Raw genomic sequence first — 18,906 nt, 5'->3', positions numbered from 1 at the left:
CCTATAAGACTTATAAAAAATTAAAATTTCTAAAAGAAATAAAAGATAATAATTTTGTTTAATTACACAGAAAAAAATCAATTAGACTATTTTTGATATAACTGTACTACAGTCAAACTTCGGTAGCTCGACATCCACTGGACCATTAAAATGTGTTCGTGTTATCGGGAGTTTGGGAAATGATGGTCGTATTTTCAGGATTCCTTTCGTTGTCGGTCCGAGTTCAACTTTATTGCTTACTTTCTATGAAGTTTTCATTAGTTCTTTGACATTTTTCATTCTTTTTCGGCAGGTTATGTTGATTTGTGGACATTAAAAATGCTGTGTTTGCTTTAAAAAAACATTCAGAGTTCAAGTTCCTTGGTCAATAATTTGTTTTCATCCACAAGCAATTTTCTTTGAGTCTTTATTATGCCAATCAACCCTATGTTGTATGACTATAGGGCGTATTTCGACTATAAGGTATTTCCAAATTAAACATGAAAGATGAACTAATAAGGAAAAGAAATGGAAGTCTTATCTTGGATTATATTTCAAATAACTTTTACCAGTTGTAAAATCTACTTAATTAGTGAGGACTTAGTATAACCTGTAATTATGTTAAATGACATTTGGATTAATGATAGTGTTCCAGTGTTTCACACCTTTTATTACCAAAGCTGACACAATGCTCACACGTTTGAGTAAGTGAGGGTTATTCTCTAAGATTTATTACCAATTGGACCAAATAGTCAGTTCGAGTGTTTGAGAAATCGAAGTTCGAGGAATCCAAGGTTATTTCTATTGATTATATAGGAAACAGTTTCGATTTTTTTTATCATGTCCGAGAAATTCTGAGTGTTAGAGACATCTGCGTTCGAGCGAGTGAAGTTCGACTGTACTTGTTTTGGATACTAGACATCACATTAACAGGTCTAATTCCTTCGAGTATTGTTTTTAGCCGTGTTTTTTTTTAATTTCTATATGTTGATTGTTGCTAATGTCTCCGTTCTCTTTGAGTATTTTATTTATATCTGATTTGATATAACCGTGACAGTCCTTAATATATAAATAAAATCAAAATGTATATTCAAGTATATAATAAATTGACAAATTTGAATGGGGTAAATTCACTTTAATTTGATTTGCGTTTGAACTATGCCTTTTGAACAGTGCAATGACAATTAGGAAAAATAATAAACTGTAAGAAGATAAAAATCTAGTGAAAAAAAGTTATATTTACATTAATCAAGTCTGGCCTTTTTATGCTTCTTCTAGTTGTTGGTTTTTGTCTCTGGTGTTGTACTTGTGTCATAGGGAATAGTAAATAAAAGCAGGAAACGTTGGAACATCTTGTTAGATGGTACCTACAATTTGATAAGTAAATAAAAATCACAGACCCAGGAATGCATATACGATTGAAATCCAAACATATTCAATTGTTTAGTGGGCTTGATAATCGATTATGTCTAAAAATATATTGTGTAGTCCATTTAAACGATTTTTGTCTGATTACTGATCACTTGCCGAAAATTTGTGAAGACTAGATAATTATAGGGCGTATTTCGGCTGTAAGGTATTTTCAAATTAAACATAGATGAACTTATAGGAAAAGAAATGGAAGTCTTATCATGGATCATATTTCAAATAGCTTTTACCAGTTGTGAGTATTTATGAGATCAATCAGTTATAAACGATTTGGAGTTATCTTTAGGAAATAATTGTTAATTCAAAATTAAGCTATATCACATACTTTGAACGGGTTTACTTCAGGCTTGATCGTTGACTGATTGATGAAATGGATAGTTATCGAAGAAAAGTTGACAATAAGTGTGTGAGAAAATTGTTGCACGAATTCTGTTTATTCTTTAAACCTTAAATACATAAATCCAACGTACTCATCAAAATTTTTTAATTCGGGCAAAAATGGTTCTTTATTGATTAAATACGGGTGGTGTTAACTGACTTTTTGCCAAAAAATAAAGATATTTATAAAAGCGCATTTACTTAGATAACAAATTTGATAAAAACAACAAACAAACAAACAAACTAAAAACCGAATACCATGAAAGCAAAGATACAAGATAACAAAAAAAAAAAAAACAAAAACAAAAGCATAATATATAATACACATTGTTACGAGATTTCTTGTTTGTCGCATTTACGTTATTTCTTAATTTAAAACAACATTGATATCTATGTTATTTTAATTATCAATGCATACTTTAGAAGATAGTTTTACATCGAGACATTGTGTAAATAAGTCTTTATAGTGATTATGAACTCACCATGATATACGATGACTTACATCGAAATCATAGTTCTTAAAGTTGCATGTACACCTCTTTGACCTTGACTCGTTCTTACTGATTTCAATTTGTTGTTAGTTCGAACTACTGTTTTAATATTTTTGTTGACTAAAATCTGTTTCAATACCCATGATATAATATCTGAAACTCATGTCTCAGATGCCCACTTGTGTATGCAATTTCACTTAAAGATACACTGTTACAGGTTTGAAAAGAACTTGCTCGTTTTAATTGTTCAACCAAAACAAATATGATACAAATGATTTCTTTATAATTTTGCTGAACTAAATACGTTCATGTATATTACCAGGCCTAATTCATAAGGAAGTTTAGCCTATAAGACATATCAGACATTTCTAAAGTTCTCCTTACAACGTAAGACTGTAGAATATTTAGACTTGCAAAAGTTGATGCATAGCCAATCACCTCATTCGTTTGTTGTCTCCAAAAAGATATATTTTGATCGTTCTTATTCTTACGTCGTCGTAATTTGATGTTTAAAACAGTCCCTGAACCGATTTGCACAGCTGTTTGTGGCATCGATAGACGGTAACTAACTTATAGCTGTAAATATTTTTCTGGCGTGGCAGGCGTCACTAAGTTGAAGCAAAATGACAATACGAATTTCAAAATTTGAATTACGCGCGACGACTGCACTAAACTTGATCAATAGCCAGGAAAAAATCAAGAAACAATGCCAAAAGATCGTAACACGATGTCACGGGTCCAGACAAAAATGTGTATTGATATTTAAGACGTTTCTTTACATAAGAAGGTCAAATTTTGCTTTCACGATGTGTTGTATTGAGATTTCCCTCCAGCCATACAACAGACAAAACAATGTAATTAAGGGGAGTCCTCGCCATACCCTTACCAAAACGACGGTTTAATATTAAAAATTAAAAGACATGGATGTCTTGTCGAGAGAGAGAGAAAAAGATAAAAACATTATTCAGTAACATGACTGAATAATCGGTTCATTTCATTTTTTTTTTCATTGGAATTTATATAATTTGAATTATTGTTAATTTCAGTCTACACTACAATATTGAGTTCAATTTTTACATTTTATTTACAAAAGCTTATACAGGAACGAAATGTAAAATGCTTTATTTAAAAGTTTATATTTTAATTGTTTAAACAAAACAACGAAACAAATCATTCTACAAACTGGTAAAATGTACGATTCAATCAGGAACACGTACTGAATATTAACTGGTCATTGTTTTTTTTTACAGATCGCTGACTGATCTGTTAGTGTTCATCGATCATGAATCTCAAAAATGGTTTGGATAGAGAAAAAAAACGATTTCCTGTTTGCAGAATTTATCAAATTCCACGAAATAATATATTAATTGAATTAATTATATTTCATTTACTTCATCCATATATCACATATTTAGTATCTTGTATATCCCAATGTTGGTTCTTTTTGTCGGTATGTATCACAACCATTATCATTTACTCTGTATCGCATACCCCGTATCGCACCCCTTTCAGAACTCATCGTTCTTTAATATCCCGGGGCTGTCGGGTTTTAAAATCAGGAACAGACGACGCTTAAAGTAACGCAAATAAATTTTTAATAGATAATAATAATAATTGAGGGGCAATCAGCAATTCACATCGGTACAGTGAGCATTCTGTTTATGCGGTATTAACACCGTGATATCACTTATATATCATTTCTTGCGATGAACCTACAAGTAATTGTGAAATATATAGCAGTCATCACTATAATACATGAACTTGTCAAGAACCAGAAATACAACTAAAACCATTCACGGGGCCTGATATATGTATCTCGTTGGATTCACAAACCTTTACAGAATCAATACAAACAAATTTGATAGCTGGATCTGCAAAATGTACCACTTAACCTCTTCCAAAAATTTTAACTTTTATAACTTTATAGCTTTCAAAAATGGTCTAACCTTGACACTTGTTACTCCTGAAGGGGTATTATGTCAATGTTGATCCTGTAAAATCTGCTGGAAACCGATAATGCTAGATTATCTTTATCAGAATATAAAAGCATAAATAACGATGGCTTTAACCCTTTGTAATACTATTCCCCATACACAGTTGAAATTCTAACATTATACATCGTTGTTACGCCAAAAGAGACGAAATACCTAGATATAAATATGTAGTACTTGGTAAAGAGCCTTCACATTTGTGAAAAACGATTCTATATCGTCTCCTAGATGTACCGAAGATTGTGTAAAAATGACTAGATTTTTATATCGACAACATATTGGTTTATTGTGGTAAACGTGATCTTCAACAGACGGTCGGCATTCTAATTGGAACCAACTCTCTGACATATCCTTCACTCGTATGAGGTACTTTATGGCTGATCTTATTCAAAAGAAGGAACGAACATTATTTACCCTGGTCTTTTGAAAGCAGTTTTCACTATATAGATGACGTTTTGTCGTTGATCATAATAGTGTTTCCAGCAGCATCATGATACCCTGATTTGTTAACCGTGGCATAGTTTTCCTTTTCTCTTCGTCTATCATGGATATGATATTTTATCGTCTGTGTTTAGAAAAAGCAGAGGAAACTTACCGATGCACCCTATTCATACTCCCAAATGTAAGTAGAATCCAGGTAGCTCATTTACTTTAATTTCTTTTACGTGTTATTTTGGTTATTTCCTGTTCTTTGTTCTGTGTTGTTTATTGTTCCTGTCTAGTCTTTATACTTCGAATATATACTTTTGATTTCTGCTCGAATTTGTGTTACCTTGATTGAACATTTCTTATTATTATTTTGTTTGGCTAAATCAACTATATTAATGCACACAAAACTAGTCATTTGTTCCTTTTCTGTTTGGACATGTTCATTCCTGTTTTGTTCTGCTAAGTTTTGTTTGTTTGTTTGTTTGTTTGTTTGTTTGTTTGATTTTGTCATGTTTTCGTTTTTTTATTGTACTTTGTTTTGTTTTCGTTATTTTGATTTGTTTGTTTTTGTTTTGATTTCTCTACGACACAACCTCTTAACTGTTGTGTTTTATTTAAAAAATGAAAACCTAATTAAAGAGTATTGTAACAGCCCCAATATATTATTGATTAATGTCGCTATGTGTTTTGTTTTGCTTTTCTGTGTTTCGTTTTATATTTTATTTGTTGCTATATTTTTGCTATGATGATTTGTAACTTGTGTTTATATTGTCAGTTTGATTTTGAACGCAATTCTTTAAAAAGTACCACATTTAAAACAATTGGCAATGGTCTATAATCAAGGTCACAAATTGTTCCTTTAACCATTGAATAAACAATATAAATAATCTAATGCATAACTTTTTTGGACCACCATAGATAACTTGCTTTGATGCTCGTTATTTATGCAGGTAAGGGGTCTTTCCAAGGGTCTATGTTTAACACCTTAGAAACAATCTTAAATTTAATATATATGTAGACATATTTGTAGCTCATAGTGACAATCCATTTATTTCGTCAGATAGCCGTCTGTGACAATAATTTAAAATATTTCAACGACAGGTAGCAACACTTGCAAGTACCAATGCTTAGTTACCTTCTGACAAATTAATAGCTTTGAAGATTATTTATTCAAACATCTTTTTTCGAGAACAGATAATGATAAAACAGAATAAGTAATATTAGCTAGGTTGATATGATAAATGAAATTTTACAAGTAAAATTGTGTTTTTTCTAGATAAAAAACTTAGTGGGTTATTTTATATATTTCAACATGTTCATGTAGTAGTAAAAGTTCATACTGGAGTCATAATTCTTCTGAAAGTGTTTATAACTTTAAATTTAAACAGTTTGGCAGTCATTTCTAATTTTTTTTGTCCTTAACAAAATTGTATTCAGAATGATAGACGATAGTATTGAAAAAAATATAAGACATATGCAACAACATAACTACAGTGAGGTATTCCCAGGGCCAGACCTGTATTCCTTACAGCGTTGTCTAGTAATACTACAAATATGATGACATCAAATTGAAAGTATGTTATCAGTCTGAGCAAGCTAATGCTACGGGAAAACATTTTCAAAACGAATGGGCGAACTTAAGTACTGGTTTACCTTGTAGGAAAAAGGTGAGCAATATTCAAACTTAGACACTGCCGTATAACCGATATATATAATTTAATTTCTCTAAATTTATCTTCAAGTTAAGTGCAGGAATGATCTAATCAATTTTTATAAATATTTGTTCCGGATACTATATGGCATGATATTTGACACTTTTTTACAATTTTTTGAAACGTATGCAATATACCAAAATCAATATGCATAAATCATATTTGGAAAATTAAACAACAAATGAGGAAGTGTTAAACAAAAAGCTAAGGTTATTATCAGAATATAATAGCATTAAAACCTATGAATTTTCAACACTTTATACTTATATTTCCCATACTTAGTTAAATTCCTGACTCAAAAAAAGCATTATATATCGTTTTTCTAAAAAAAAAAAAATGGAACAACTAGGTACAAATATATAGTTCTTATAAGAGATTTCTCAAATAGTCTTCCAAATATACAGAAGATGTTTTCCAAATTTTTGAAATTTTTATGGACAACATATTTGTCCAGTGTGGGGGACGCGTTTTTCAACAAACGATCTGCATTCCAATGGGTACAAATTGTGCTCCTTAACTTGCTGACCTATCTCTCTCGTATGAGGCTGACTTTATAGCTGATCTGATCCGAAAGAAAGAACATCATTTAGCTAGATCTTTTAAATTCAGTTTCCGCTATATAGAGGACGTATTATTGTTAAACAATCCTACTTTCGGGGATTTGATAAATCGCATCTACCCCAAATACCTTGAGATAAAGGATACTACAGACACTGTTAAGTCAGCCTCACATCGTGACCTACACTTAGAGATCGATTTTAAAGGAAAACTATTGACCAAACTTCACGACAAACGTAATGATTTTTCATTCTGAATTGTCAACTTTCCTTTCATCTGTGGCAACATCCCTTCATCACTTGCGTATGGAGTGCTCATATCACAACTCATACGTTATGTCAGAGCTTGTCAAAACTACGCGGACTTTTTGTATCGCGCTAGAACTCTAACAAATAGGCTTCTGGAACAGGGTTATGTTGCTACAAGATTAAAATCATCACTACAGAAGTTTTATGGTCGTCATCATGAACTCGTGGATCGTTATGGTGTATCCATCAGCACCATGAAAACAGATTTATTCAACGGGTCATAGTTTTCCTTTCCTCGTTTGTCTACCCCGGACTTGACTTTTTATGAGCAACTCGGCGGGTGTAGAAAAGCAGAGGACGCTTACCCTACCGGTGCATCTGGTCCATGCTCCCAGTTTTTAGTGGAGTCCGAGTTGCTCATTTGCTTTTGTTACTTTTTATGTATGATTTTAGTTACTTTATGTTCTTTATTGTGTATGTCTGTTTTCCATGTCTGGTCTTTGTCCCTGGATTACATTCTTTTGATTACCGCTATTATCTTGGTTCCCTTGATTACTCTTTCAGCATATTAAATCAGTACCAAAAGAACTTTAGATAAAGGATACTACAGACACTGTGAAGCCAGCCTCATATTTTGGCCTACACTTAGAAATCGATAGTAAAGGAAAACTATTGACCAAACTTTACGACAAACGTGATGACTTTTCATTCTGAATTGTCAACTTTCCTTTGATCTGTGGCAACATCCTTTCAGCTCCTGCGTATGGAGTGCTCATATCACAACTAATACGTTATGTCAGAGCTTGCCGAAACTACGCAGACTTTTTATATCGCGCTAGAACTCTAACAAATAGGCTTCTGGAACAGGGTTATGTTGCTACAAGTTTAAAGTCATCACTACAGAAGTTTTATGGTCGTCATCATGAACTCGTGGATCGTTATGGTGTATCCATCAGCACCATGAAAACAGATTTATTCAACGGGTCATAGTTTTCCTTTCCTCGTTTGTCTACCCCGGACTAGACTTTTTATGAGCAACTCGGCGGGTGTTTCTAGAAAAGCAGAGGACGCTTACCCTACCGGTGCACCTGGTCCATGCTCCCAGTTTTTAGTGGAGTCCGGATTGCTCATTTACTTTTTTTACTTTGTATGTATGATTTTAGTTACTTTATGTTCTTTGTTGTGTATGTCTGTTTTCCATGTCTGGTCTTTGTCCCTGGATTACATTCTTTTGATTACCGCTATAACCTTGGTTCTCTTGATTACTCTTTGCTCAAAGTCCTACAAAGCCTCGTATCACTTTGTTTATAAACTGACAACATTAAACCAAAAGGGCCATTTTTGCCTGATACTGTAAAACAAGAGAAAACACTAACTGATGAGAGTCCTCTTTCGATCGATTCATATTTCCATACAGAGGCGATTTACTCTAGCCTGAAAGTAAAAATAAATAAATTTAATCATAACAAAGGACAAAGATAGGGTGAAGTTTTATTTCTATGTGGGAAAACCGAAGTTTAAAAAGATGGGAAACTTAGTTATAGATTAACAGATTGGACTTTTAAAAAAGCCATTGACTTCGATAAATTTAATAAAAAGCAATAACAACAAGAATTAATTTTGGTTATTTTGGTTGAGTTGTTCCTACTGATTTATTCTTGTATTCTTTTAATTTTGCAAACATCGTCATGACATCTGCGATTTATGCTATTTTGCTTTACTTGTAATGATACTTTTATTGTTAAACAGTAATTAGAATTGTTTGCGGTCATGCATGTTTTGGTCAGAATACTTAATCGTTTACACCCATGGAAGAATGCGCTTGTGTTATTTGTTTCTTGGTGAATTTTAATTTTGATCCAACAGTTTTGTTTCAAACAACGTTCGACGTAAGACGTATTGAATTTATTTTCAATTTGTTTGTACATTTACAGTATCTGCATCGTGCTATTCAAAAACTGACTGCAAACCTGACTACTTTTGTTGCAATGATTTTTATGGAGGATGTTGCCCTGACGGATATGTCTGCCATTCATCGGATAAATGCATGAGATATGTTGAATATAATGAATATACTAACAGTATTTCTTCTGGGCTAGGTGTGGGGTATGATATAATAACTGTAGTTTTATTTTACATACAAACCAAAAATAGTGTCAGTCTGCCCATCTAACCGCCTATCCATTCGCGAATTTGTCCATATTATATGTACACAACATGCATTTTTACATTTTGCCTAATTAAGAATTTTAGTCAAATTCTAACGAGAGTGTTAAAATTTAATTTATGTGGTTTTTACGTTTTAAACAGTAACAGTGATCTTCTTCTAAGGAATATTTTATTTATTGGTCTGTCCGAAATATCAGAAATTTTTATAATGCACGTAAATAAAACTAAAAAAAACATTCCTTAAAGAATCCAAAGCGTTTACTTTGAGGATTAATTCTCATGGAGTTGAAAATTAGAGTGCAACCTTTAATTTTTAGATAATAGTAATTAGTTTATTCAAAAGCTGATTCAAATATATCTTTCGACGCATCTTGTATTATATATATTACGAAATAAATCACTGGCCCACAATGTGGTCAAATTAACTCTTATCATTTAAAGTCCCCTTCGTCTATGAGTATCTAAACCTTGAAATGTTTCAGTTATTTTGGAATGAACTGCAATGCTTCTGTTCTTCCCAATTTTATATTTCACAATCCTCCTTTTTACTCAAGTCTTAGTTCCCTTAAGTAATATCATTTCATAATCAACTAACCCTTTTATGATCAGATACTCTTTACGAAAGAAAAAAGGTTCGATCAAAGTTCATGAAAAACATTAACGGTAATGTTGACTGTGTTTAATTTGTCAAGCTAGTACGATTGCTAATTGACACGTACATTATATGGTAAACTGTATAAGAAACAAACGGTATGGATAGGATCGCCCATGTTATAGTAGTCATATAGTCAGATCAAATGTAACCTTATCTAAAGCTTGTTTCAAATATCAATGATTAACGAACAAAACAAAACCAAAAGCATCCACACACACAAAAAAAAAAGCATACAAATCAAATGACAAAATGACAAACACTCAGAGACATGAAATAGGTATGGACAATCCGGACTCAATTGAACATATTGAATTCATGTATTTTGTTTTTCAAAGGCATCCAATACAAAAGTATAATTCTATTTTTGATTATCCATTGTAGTAAAATAGTTGGAATAGCAATAGGTGGATTCTTCGGTTTAGTGATGTTCATTGGATGTGTATCAGCAATGTGTCAAAACTGTTGCAAGTAAGTTGGAGCTTAATATGGTCATTCCACGATTTTTTCTGCAACACAGTATTTAGTAAATATTCAATGTTCAAAAATGTCTTGTCTCTTAAAAAGACCTATAAGGTTTAATCAGGATTATGTTTTTTCGCCTTTACCTTTGACTGTCTTATTAATTCTGAGTTTCTTTTCATAGGACTGAAAACACAGTACAGCCAAGAACTGCACCACAAGACACAATAGTTCCCAAATACTGATATGTATTTACCTGCATCTTGTTGAGGTTGCGTTTCAAGATCTTGTAAAAGAACACTCAACACTTGAAACGTTTTAAATATTTGTGTACTTTGAATATTATCTCAGTTTTCTTTTTTTTTTTTAATTATTTAAAATAACTTCCCTTTTAATTATTGCGTTTCCTCACTAAGCGAATAAAACATGAGCCTGCATTTTTCTCAGAATTTTATACTTGAAGTTACATGTTGAAGAAGATATACTATGAAATACTTAAAATGAACATTTGTAGAAGATTCAGTTCGTACAAATATTTAGTATTTGCCTTTAAGACAGCTTTGTAGATATGCCTTGATACATCTTATTTCAAATCAGTTTTTTTTATTAAATGTATGTTAATACTTCAGCCCCATACACAGTCGAAATCCCGTGCTCCCCGGTTATTTTACATCTTTGTTACTCCAAAGGAGACGGAACACCTTGATATAAATATGGAATAATTAGTAGAGAGTTTCCATATATTGTACAAAACGATTACAAATCATATGTTGTCAAAGCGTTGTATTTTTTTATCGATAAAATATTTGGATCCAGGGTTGTGAACGTGTCTTTCAACAGACGATCGGCATTCCACTAGTAACAAATAGTCCTCCGCGTTCTTCACTCCTATGAGGCTGACTTTATATATATATTTGATTTGATCCAAAAGATTAAACATCGTTTAACGAGATCCATTTATCTCAGTTTTCGCTCTATAGATGACGTATTGTCCTAGTTTCGGGACATATACATCACATCCACCTAGAGCTTGAGATTAATGACACTGCAAACAATATTATCTCTTATCTTGCCTACATTTATAGATCGATGGAAAGAGAAAACGCATAATCAAACTATACGACAAAAGCGATGACATCTCATAATGTATTGTCAACTTTTTTTTTCATCTGTTGCAACATTCCCTAAGCACCTGCATATTAGAATTCATACATTATGTTGCTTCAAGATCAAAGTCATCACTATAAAATTTAGAAACTCGTGGATCGTTGAAGTGTATCTATCTGTACCATGAGAGCCGATTTTGTCACTGTCCCCGGACTTGACATTTTATGAGCAACTCAGCGGCTGTTCTTAGAAAGGTAGAGGATGATTACCCCATCGGTACACCTGGTCCCTGCTCCCGGTTTGTTTAGTAGAGTCAGATCATATGAGTTGTTTATTTACTTTGTGCGTATTATTTTTTTGTTATTTCATTTTTGTTATTTTTTTTTTATGTCTGTCTGTTTTTCCTTTCCAGTCTTGTCTTTATCCTTGGATTGCATTTCTTTTTATTTCCGCTAGAATCTTTGTTCCCTTGATTACTCTTTTAAAATGAACTGCAAGGGTCAGACAGCATTTTTTTTTCAATTACTTCAAAATCCTATAGGTTTTCAAACTTTGACAAGAAGTGTGGATTTAACTCTTTAGATCGATATAGAGTACAATCACCATAAAATAGAGGACAAAAGACAACAAGTTTTAACTACCCCGAAAGATTACTCGCTTTTTTCTGTAAGCTTGTTTAAAATCCAAAAGGCAACAGATAAGCACACCAAATTTATTAAAAAAAAGTGCCAATAAAAACAGATCCAAAAGGTTAGATAAAAAATACTATAAAATATATGAGAAAACATGGCCTTCGTTCAAATGCCAAGATAAAAAGCAATGACGTTCACATGGCACATTAACATAATACATAAGACTGTATTCGTTTGTCTTGAACTTTGTGAAGGAACAATCAAATGCCACAGGAATACTAGAATACAAGGAACAAAGTATCTAGAAATAACTTCTACAATGATACACTATGTTGTTCCGATGACTCAACGGGTAGAAGAGTAATAGAGTATATAATTTCAATTGGAAAATCAAAACAATGTAATCCTGGGAGAAAGACCAGAAATGGAAATCAAACATTCATAACAAAGAACATAAATAACCAAAATAATACAAAGTAACAAAAGTAAATAGGCAACGTAGACTCCAGTGAAAAAGTTATCAAGGGAACCAAGGTAATGTAATCCAGGGATAAAGACCAGACATGGAAAACAGAAATACACAACAAAGACCATAAAGTAACTAAAATCATACTTACGAAGTAAAAAAAGCAAATGAGCAACTGGGACTTCACTAAAAACTGGGAGCATGGACCAGGTGCACCGGTAGGGTAAGTGTCCTCTGCTTTTCTAGAAACACTCGCCGATTTGTTCATAAAAAGTCCGGGGTAGACGAAAGAGGAAAGAAAAACTATGACATGCTGAACAAATCAGTTTTCAGCAACGTAACCCTGTTCCAGAAGTCTATTTGTTAGAAGTCTAGCGCGATACAAAAAAGTCAACGTAGTTTCGACAAGCTCTGTCATAACGTATGACTTGTGATATGAATACTCCATACGCAGGTGCTGAAGGGATGCTGCCACAGGTGAAAGAAAAGTTGACAGTTCTGAATGAAAGTCGTCACGTTTGTCGTAAAGTTTGGTCAATAGTTTTCCTTTACCATCGATCTCTAAGTGTAGGTCAAGATATGAGGCTGACCTCACAGTGTCTGTAGTATCCTTTAATCAAGATCTTTGAGTTAGATGCAATGTATCAAATCCCCGAAATTAGGATTGTTTAAAGATAATACGTCATCTATATAGCGGAAACTGAGATTAAAGGATCTAGCTAAACGATATTCTTTCTTTCTGATCAGATCAGCTATAAAGTAGGCTGCTGTGGTACACTCTGAGGAACATTCTAGAATATCCTGAAAAAAAAATAAATATATACCTTGCATCGTGGTGTTATGTTAAGACAGAAATCATTGAGCTTTTGCAAACATATTTGCATTTAAGAAGTGACTTGTGTGTAGCCATATTTCTTACGCCGCTGCAAAAATTTTGGTACTAAGTAAATGTACATATTATAAGTCTACTTTTGTTTAAGGTGAATTAATAATTAACCAGTTGCAAATTGATATCTCAATAACCACCAAATCTGGTGAAACTATTATATTTTTATGATCAAGCATCGAGTAATAGATATATCAATTAATAAGAATTTTATGATCAGTAGTATTAAAATAAAAAAATGTACCTCACAAATAAAACTGTCTGTGATACTGTCTAACTCAGTCTAATACACATAAATGTCTGGCAAAACCACCTTGAAGTCATCTTTTCTCGGTGCTTTGTTTGGGTTTTAAAATCTTTAATATATCAACGATTTCGTTTTCATCTATTCTAATATTTGAAATACAGCTATTTGTCTTACTTTCGGTATATCCCTGCAAAGCAGATTGTAATAATAATGTCATATGGCAAATATTGCATGTATTTCATTATGAGAATATTTGACCTGTTTTAAGATCGAACTTACCCTGCCAAATTTAGTTTGATTTAATAATGATGGGCATCACCCCACTCAAATACATGGCAAATGTAATCCATTGCTTGAATTTCAATAGTAGGAGCCGAAATCATACTACAAAGGTAAAGTCTTGCATACTGCAACGAAGAATTGAAAAAAATCAGAGAACCAACAATTTTCAATTGAAGCAGGCCCTATTCTGGCAACATCAAAACAATGTAAAATTTGTAACACTATAAGGCCATAATAAAACATTATATTTACTCATCCAACATTTTTCAAAATTACTAGAGGTGGCGGCATATATGTTATTTTTGTAATTTTGTTATGAATTTTAGAGACAAATGCAGTGATTGAAAAAGGCAGGGATCATATGCCCATTGAAGCTAGAGATGGCCCATTAAGAACAATACATTTGTAACAGGATTTAAATTAGAATGTTATAAACGGTCCATTAAAATCATAAATTCATGTACTTGTAATAAATGCTAAAAACGGCCCGTTTGAAAGAAAATCTTTATCGACCAGACCACTGAAAATGCTTTTAATTTGAAAGAATTTGACCTAAATATGGCAAAAAAAAAACAAAGTTATTTTTAGGGGCAGGGTAATATAATTGGGTGGGGAGGGGATGAGAATCTATCCTAGGATATTTTGTTTTGGCCTAATATAATTATAATTATGCAGTAGCAAAGGACAAAGATCATTGACAAAATTTTGACATTTCATTCTTTTTATGTTTCTCAACTATGACTTCTGGAACTTCATACCTGACCCTCCTTGAACAATCTGTGTCTTTATGCACCAAATTCCACAAGTCATTGCACTGATGACTGTTCTAGTGGGTTTCCGTTTACCCTTATAACCTGGAAGCTGGCATGTTGTCCTTGACCTCCAAAAGATCCCAAAGTTATATCTGAGCTTGGGACAAATGGTTAATTTTTCGAACAAGCCGGCTCGTCTAGCGATTAGTTGGCCCTCTGTTTGCGTGTCACATTTATTCTGATTTTGTCCAGGAACAAGCTTCATGGAATTTAAGTGACCCGACATGTCCCTATCGCAATCAAAATAACTTAACAAGGAGCAATTCTTTCGGATAGTGACTAGAGGTTCCAAACTGACTTTTTACAATTGCACCAATATTACAAGTGGTAAACATATCTTCTGTAAGCTTCTAATTTGCAGCCATGATTGTCTTAGAGTTATCAAGGGAACCAATGTTCAAGCGGAAAACAACAGAAAGCAATCCAGAGACAAAGACCAAACATGGAAAACAGACACACACAACAAAGAACAACAAGTAACCAAACAATACATCCAAAGTAAAAAAAAAAGCAAATTAGCAACTCCAACTCCGCTAAAAACTGGGAGCATGCTAATATGCGGTATAATACTATAAATAATGATAATAGAAACAATCCTCATTAAAATAATAAATAACGTACTTCAAATTTGAAAGTATTATGATATTGGAAACAAACGCCAGCAACAGTTGTTTACAAGATATTGCATTGGTACACATCATCTGAATATTGAAGAGGGTCGGTATATCGGATTGAAAGCCGAAAAGAGAATATGTAACTTATACAATGAAGAGGTGGAGGATGACATATATTTTCTCCTCAAATGTAAATCTCTAGAACTGGAGAGAAATCCTCTTCTAAATATTTTAGATTAGAATTATAAAAAAAAATGTTATTACTCTTTCAATACAGAATACATTTATATGGTACTTAAGTAATGAAGACACTGATGGCATCCATAAACTTAATAAACCGTCTGAATGCTGTCTTTAATAAAATAGATATTTCATTATTAAACTGATATGGTTGTCTCCTCTATAATGAGAACGTGGTGTGCCCCTGGCAATTTCATATTAATATTTATGTAACTCCTCAGTTCAATCCCTGTGTTGTATATGTATGCATATTATATGTAACAAATAAAATGTCAATGAACCCAACCAGTTAATTTCTGTTTATTAATGTGTTCTTTTTTATGTTATGAATGATTGTTTGTAATTGCTCTGACTATAAAGCCACCTTAATTGGTAAATAAAGCATTTTTTTTCTTGTATTTGTAAACATTGATCTCTAACCAAAACAATATACCTCGTACAAATTTGTTCCTTTAATCCGTTATGTCCTTATATCATTGGGTTAGTCATATTAAATATAAAATAGCAATATAGTTTATATAAACTGGATTAAAATCAGAAGAAAAATAGATGTGGTTTCTGTTTTGTTTAAAGTGAGATAACTCGAAGAAATTTATTGAAGGGCAATTCAAATTTCAAAACTGCCAACTATATAAGCTTAAATACATTACCGGATGGTTTTCATTGTATGAATACCAAAAGTGACTAACATTTTGTATTTTAAACCCTACTGTTTTTTTTTTTTTTCGTTTTTTTTTATATCGAAGAGTAATCAAGTGAACCAAGATTCTGGCGGAAATCAAAAGAATGCAATCCAGGGACAAAGACCAGACTTGGAAAACAGACAAACACAACAAAGAACATAAAGTAACTAAATTAATATATACAAAGTAACAAAAGTAAATGAGCAACTCGGCCTCCACAAAAACTAGGAACATGGACCATTTGCACCGGTAAGGTACAATTACAGTATTAAGATACCGAAATCAAGTACGTTTATGACGTTTGATATTCGACGTTCGATATTCGACATTTAAAATATCAAACTTAATATAAAACGGTAAAAAAAATAATTTCTGGATAATTCTAAGAAACTCTAAATGAATATCAAATGAAAATCAAACGTTTTCTTTTTTTCTGTTCGTTTGACATTCCGGGTTATATATTGAATATCAATATAGAACGGATTTGAATATCCAACTTAGATTGCATACAGTGTAAATGTATTGACATCCTTGATTTATTATGTAGGTAAACATCTATGGTACCTGCAATGCCATTTCAAAAAACAAAACTTTAATGGTACTATACACACAGTTATGCCGTGTTTCTTATATTTTGTGGGTCCCATATATAGCCCCTCTTTATTTTAAGCATTTTACATAATTTGCAGGATAAGGGAAGAAAACATTAACAAAACAAAAAATATTAAAATCTTAAAATTAGAACTTATTCGTTGTTTTGTTTTGTTTTTTCGAAGATAACGTACAACAAAATGTAGCTATGATCCGGTTCACTGTGTGGATGATGGGAAATTTATTTCTTCGTTCTTTTGTACTGGATCTACTATTTTTGTATTGTTGACATATAATACCTCCATTAACTTCACAACGACGTCCAAAACAAGCCTTGGCATTGAACGTAGAATTCAAGAAGTCAAGAATTTCTGGCCTCTGTATTGTTTGTTTCGTTTTCACCATTAGTTTTATTTTATTTTCCTTGAGTATATAGGGGCAACTGTTTCGCTGCAACTATGAAAAATGATGTTTTGTGCCAGCTGTAGCCTACCCTGTGATGTGAGGGTTTCTTTGTCGTTCACTGAAGACCAATGGGTGGCATTAGGCTAACATGCTCATCCAGATGGGGTTGCTGACTTTTTGACATATTCACTATATATATTCTCGTCATATTGAAGTAATCGTTGTTTGGAGCCAAAGTAATTTGTTTTTACTGAAAGTCGAATGGTTGCTTTATTATTGACTACTGACATCCAACATCATTTTGTGCTTTTTTTAATGGAACGGAAAGGATAAAATGATACAGTATTCAGGGCTATGGACGCCTTTGAGAAGAAATAGAATTATCTCCCCTTGGTCAAATTATAATTATTTCCAATATTTTATTAAAAAGCATTTTTATTATCTTTCTTTTTTAAAAGTAAAATATATTCTTGATAACAAAAAAAGGGAACTACGTTCTACTGCTACAGTATTAAGTTTCGCGGTGTACTAGTTTTCTCTATTTTCGCGGTAGACGGACAAGCGAGAAAAATAGTACACGCATAATTCAGTTTTAATACTATAGAATGCTTATCATGTTTTGAAATCTCGAAAATTGATACCCGCGAATATGTTTACTTGGCAGAATCAACGAAAATTAGCAACAACGAAAATTAACACGTTTACAGTATAAGTATTCGATCAGTGTTGAATAAAGTTAAACTCAATAGCAAGTACACCCTTTTGTCATCTTTAAAGCTTTTTAGATATACATGGATTTTATTTTAATTTTTATGAACCAGCATCAGTGAGTCACATTGTCCATTTCGTGTTTTCTTACTTTGTATATTCGCCATGTCCTCTTAATAAGGACCAAATTTTCATAATATTCGAAAAAAACTAAAGCATGTATGTATATTACAAATGAATGGCACTATTGATTATGTTTATAGTATAACTGAATTTGTTGATGTAACGAAAAAAATCTTGTTCTTTGTTTATTTATCTTTTTTTTACTTTTGTTTGTTTGTTTATCATTTGTTTTGTATATTTTTGTTTTCTCTATTTTTTTTTTAAATTTAAATGTAAGAACTATTTTTAATTGTTGTCAGAATATTGTTTATAAACGACTTCGGACCGGTTTCCGCTGCAACATAAATTGCCACCCGAAGTTGTTTTTTATCCAAATATTCTTACCAAGTAGGGGGAAGTTTGTAAGAGAAATCTGTTCACATATGCATCTGTTCAAGGAAAATCAATATTTCACTATCATGTTGTTGTTTTTTTTTTTTTTTTTTTTTTTTTTTTTTTTTTTTTGGTAGGGGGATTCTTTGTTGTTTTATTATTATTATTTATTTTATTATTATTATTATTATTATTATTATTATTATTATTATTATTATTATTATTATTTTTTTTTTTTTTT

At 32.1% G+C, this 18,906-nt stretch overlaps 1 protein-coding gene across 2 annotated transcripts; it reads left to right on the top strand.

The window, feature by feature from the left end:
- Positions 1-1,500: 1,500 nt before the first annotated feature.
- LOC148626615 (uncharacterized) lies at positions 1,501-10,934 on the top strand. 2 transcript variants are annotated; one of them, XM_088570753.1, is made up of 4 exons: positions 1,501-1,642; positions 9,149-9,320; positions 10,420-10,506; positions 10,682-10,934. In XM_088570753.1, the coding sequence occupies exons 1-4, from the start codon at positions 1,597-1,599 to the stop codon at positions 10,740-10,742; spliced, it is 366 nt and encodes a 121-aa protein (XP_088426879.1). In that variant the 5' UTR covers positions 1,501-1,596; the 3' UTR covers positions 10,743-10,934. The 2 variants fall into 2 exon arrangements, with proteins under 2 accessions (XP_088426879.1, XP_088426880.1); XM_088570754.1 differs by lacking the exon at positions 1,501-1,642 and adding an exon at positions 4,640-4,889.
- The last annotated feature ends 7,972 nt before the right edge of the window (positions 10,935-18,906 follow it).

This window comes from Perna viridis, chromosome 2 (assembly GCF_037379345.1).
Source record: "Perna viridis isolate PV_CMFRI_1.1 ecotype Kerala chromosome 2, ASM3737934v1, whole genome shotgun sequence".
NCBI lineage: Eukaryota > Metazoa > Mollusca > Bivalvia > Mytilida > Mytilidae > Perna > Perna viridis.
The sequence above is the reverse complement of the archived record's forward strand: the minus strand, read 5'-3'. Positions and strand labels throughout refer to the sequence as shown.

What these genes read in the sequence shown, in the direction of transcription:
- LOC148626615 (XM_088570753.1), top strand. Translation starts at nt 1,597, where the DNA reads ATGGAAGTCTTATCATGGATCATATTTCAAATAGCTTTTACCAGTT. An exon ending in TCTTCTGGGCTAGGTGTGGG is followed by an intron (nt 9,321 to 10,419) that starts GTATGATATAAT and finishes TATCCATTGTAG; the next exon opens with TAAAATAGTTGGAATAGCAA. An exon ending in ATGTGTCAAAACTGTTGCAA is followed by an intron (nt 10,507 to 10,681) that starts GTAAGTTGGAGC and finishes TTCTTTTCATAG; the next exon opens with GACTGAAAACACAGTACAGC.